The sequence below is a fragment of the Mus pahari genome, chromosome 14 (assembly GCF_900095145.1).
Source record: "Mus pahari chromosome 14, PAHARI_EIJ_v1.1, whole genome shotgun sequence".
In the NCBI taxonomy this organism is placed as follows: domain Eukaryota; kingdom Metazoa; phylum Chordata; class Mammalia; order Rodentia; family Muridae; genus Mus; species Mus pahari.
Window position 1 is genome coordinate 66,138,624 of NC_034603.1, and position 3,693 is coordinate 66,142,316.

The 3,693-nt window shown below is 46.6% G+C and overlaps 1 protein-coding gene across 1 annotated transcript in view; it reads left to right on the plus strand.

The window, feature by feature from the left end:
- The window catches only part of LOC110331857 (gasdermin-A-like), a 10,167-nt gene extending 6,677 nt beyond the window's left edge, over nt 1–3,490 (plus strand). Inside the window, exons 5-8 of the mRNA XM_021212723.1 lie at nt 137–276; nt 748–862; nt 2,947–3,020; nt 3,248–3,490. Coding sequence (XP_021068382.1) covers nt 137–276; nt 748–862; nt 2,947–3,020; nt 3,248–3,490 — 572 coding nt within the window. The remainder of the gene's footprint in view (nt 1–136; nt 277–747; nt 863–2,946; nt 3,021–3,247) is intronic.
- Nucleotides 3,491–3,693: the final 203 nt, after the last annotated feature.

A 3,693-nucleotide genomic window follows, 5' to 3' on the forward strand; every position in this document is an offset into this window, starting at 1 on the left:
AAAGAGAAAAAGTCAGATAAAAGCTGGAAGCAGGGTACCGGGTCCTGAGGAAGGGGTCACGAAGCCTATGGAAACTATGTTCAGGGTGAGAGGGCACCAGCTGAAGGGGTGCCTGACACATTAACTGTGCCTGTAGACTTCAAGACACTAAAGGAAGAGGTTCAGCGAGAGACTCAAGCAGTGAAGAAGTTGAGTCCAGTGGGGCGAAGTTCCCTACTCACTTCCCTCAGCCATCTCTTAGGAAAGAAGAAAGAGCTCCAGGAACTTGAGCAGAAGGTGAGATCCCGGAGCACAGAGAGTATGGAGGAAGGGGAGTGTGGGTGACTGTGGTCATTGCAGACCGGGAGGAGAACTGTCAATGGCACAGTGACCAAAGACTGCAGAATAAAGAGCAGATATCCTTCCCAAGGCTGCCCAAGTGCACCTTGGCTCTGGGCTACCACTGACCCCTTTGTCCCTGAAAGAAGAGCATCAGTACAGAGTTCCCAGTTCTGCAAGCCCTCTGAATGCCAGAGGGTACCCATAAGCCTATGGCGCCCCCTGCTGGATAGCAGCTTGTATTTTCCAGCACTCAAAACCCAGGGACCAAGGAGCCTACTACCTACCAGTCCAGCACTTTCTAGGACCTGACCACACACAAAAGAAACAGGGAGTGGGAGAGAGTCAGCCTCGGCTCACAGATTACTGTGTGCCAAGTGCTAGGTTAGACCTTTACCACAAGTATTAGTGACCCAGTTTTCCTCACAGCTTGAAGGGGCTCTAGACAAGGGACACAAAGTGACCCTGGAAGCACTCCCCAAAGAAGTCCTGCTGTCAAAGGACGCTATGGACGCCATCCTCTACTTCCTCGGGGCTCTGACAGGTGAGTAAGAAGTGAGTCAGTTTGGTTTCTTTCTCTTATAAGAGTAAATGGTTTGAATGATTCCCAAATGAATGAATGAGTGGATGCTAGGTGGCTTATATGCAATAGTGTGTGTGTGTGTGTGTGTGTGTGTGTATGTGTACGAATATATATGTGTACGAATATATATGTATGTATATGTATATATATGTATGTGTATGTATATATGTATGTGTAAGTGTATAAATATGTATTTGTATGTTTATATAAATGTATGTGTATGTGTATATGTATGTGTGTGTATATATATATGTATATATGTATATGTATACATATATGGTGTGTGTTTATACATACACAAGGCCCTGAGTTCCCAGGTACTTAAGAGAGAGAAAAAAATCACAACCAAATTGGTTTCACTTTTAGGGTTTCAGTTGGTCCATTTTTTTAAAAAAAAATTATTTCTTTCTTTTCTGTCTATGAGTACACACTGTAGCTGCACAGATGGTTGTGAGCCTTCATCTGTTGGGAATTGAATTTAGGACCTCGACTTAATCTGATCAACCCTGTTCACTCCGTCCACACTTTTGAGCTCCAGCTCAAAGATTTCTTTATTATTAGAAATAAGTGCACTGTAGCTGTCTTCAGATGCACCAGAAGAGGGCGTCAGATCTCATCATGGGTGGCTGTGAGCCACCGTGTGGTTGCTAGGATTTGAACTCAGGACTTTTAGAAGAGCAGTCAGTGCTCTTACCTGCATCTCTCCAGCCCCTGTTGGTCCATTTTGATTTTTATATTTGCTACATCCTTCTGCATGGGGCTAAGTCCATCACTTCCATATTGCTGCCCGTCTGTTAGCTTTAATTTCAGAGTCACTACTCTTCTGATCTTGTGCCTGTATTTCCTCCTGACCTCTGCATGATACTTTTTCCCACTCAAACACAAAACCTCTGAGTCATTTGGACATGGGCTGAGATGTTTGCCTCTTTTTTCCAGGTCCATAATACGGCTCAGTGAGTAAGGTGCTTGCTGCCAAGTCTGACAGTGGGAATTCAACTCCCAGACACACACACACTGGCAGGACAGACACCTGCAAGTTGTCCTCTCTCTCCATGCACATCATGGCATGCACTTGAGTATACTTCAACACATACATGTGTATAATCAAAGTGTACACACAACATATACACACATATAAGTTGGGGGAAAGCTAGGCATACTGAGGCACACCTTTAATCCCAGCACTGGAGATTCAGAGGCAGGAGAATCTCTGTGACTTCAAGGCCAGCCTGGTCTACATAGTGAGTTCCAGGACAACCAGAGCTACACAGTGAGACCCTGATTCAAAAAAAATTGTAGATTGGTTGGTGGGGGAACTTTCTGTCAAATGCCAAGCCCAAAGGAAACCCCTCAGCTATGGCTATCACAGTGTGGTAGGTAGCTCATGGCTATAGTCCCAGCACTCAGGAAACTGAGGCAGGAGGATCACTGTAAATATGAGGACACATTGGGTACAGAGTGCCTAACTTAACCCTGGGCTACAGAATGAAATCCTGTCTCAAAAACAGAAAGCACATGACTTCTCCTAAAACTGCTTCAAAAGTTTAGAATTTTGGTTGGCTGTTGTTTATTAGATGAGGTCTCACTGTGTAGCCCTGGCTGGCCTGGAACTCACGATGTAGAACAATCTGGCCTCAAACTCACAAGGTCCACATACCTCTGCCTTCTAGAATGCTGAGATTAAAGGTGTGTGTCACTTTACCCACTCGAAAAATCACAACTTTTTAAAAGTTAATAACTAGCAAAGGTCTATGTTCTAGAGCAGGTGTTCAGCTGTGGATAGATGGAGGGTGGGATGGATGGATGGATGGATGGATGGATGGATGGATGGACGGACGGACGGATGGATGGATGGATGGATGGGTGGGTGGATGGATGGACAGATGGATGGATGGATGGATGGATGGATGGATGGATGGATGGATGGATGGACAGACATGTGGATCATGGATTAATTGATCAGAGTGTGCTAACACTATTTGGAGTCTGTAGTTCCCTCTCCATCAGCAACACTTTTTTTTTTCTTTCTCTGCTTCTCCCTCCAGAGCTAAGTGAAGAACAACTGATGATTCTAGTAAAATCCTTGGAGAAAAAGATCCTATCAGTGCAACTGAAGCTGGTGAGAAAAAGTGACAGATGCAAGGGGGGGGGTGGTTCAGGGCAGGGCAGGGATGGGGGCACTAGAAACTATGGGAACATGCAGACCTACTGTGGTCACAGGCCCCAGTCTTATCCATAGAGGAATGTCTTCTCCTCTCCCTAGGTGCTTAGGGTCCTCAGCCTGCTCTGGTAGGAGGGAGAAAGGCTTTCCAGTTCCTCATTTCCACTCACCTTGGTCCCCTGCAGGTTGAAAGCACCTTGGAGAAGAACTTCCTGCAGGAAAAAGAGATTGTTTTCCCCCTGCAGCCTGATCTGCTCTCCTCCCTCGGGGAGGAGGAACTGATCCTAACAGAAGCACTGGTGGGACTAAGTGGCCTGAAAGTCCAGAGATCAGGACCCCGGTACACATGGGATCCAGACACTCGCCCCCACCTTTGTGCCCTCTATGCTGGTCTCTCCCTCCTTCAGCTGCTAAGCAAGGATTCCTAATTCACCTTCTCTGCCTGCTGCCCTAATGCCTTCCCAGCCTTACTGTGCTCTGTCTGTAACACTCCAAGACACTACAGAGCCTCCAGGCTGAGGACAACTGAAATGCCAGCTCAACCAAGGTCTCCAAGTTCCTTCTGCCTCACCATCTATCTCTCTCCTCTGTCCTCCAACTCAGCCCCCACTAAGCCCATCTCCTGATGCTT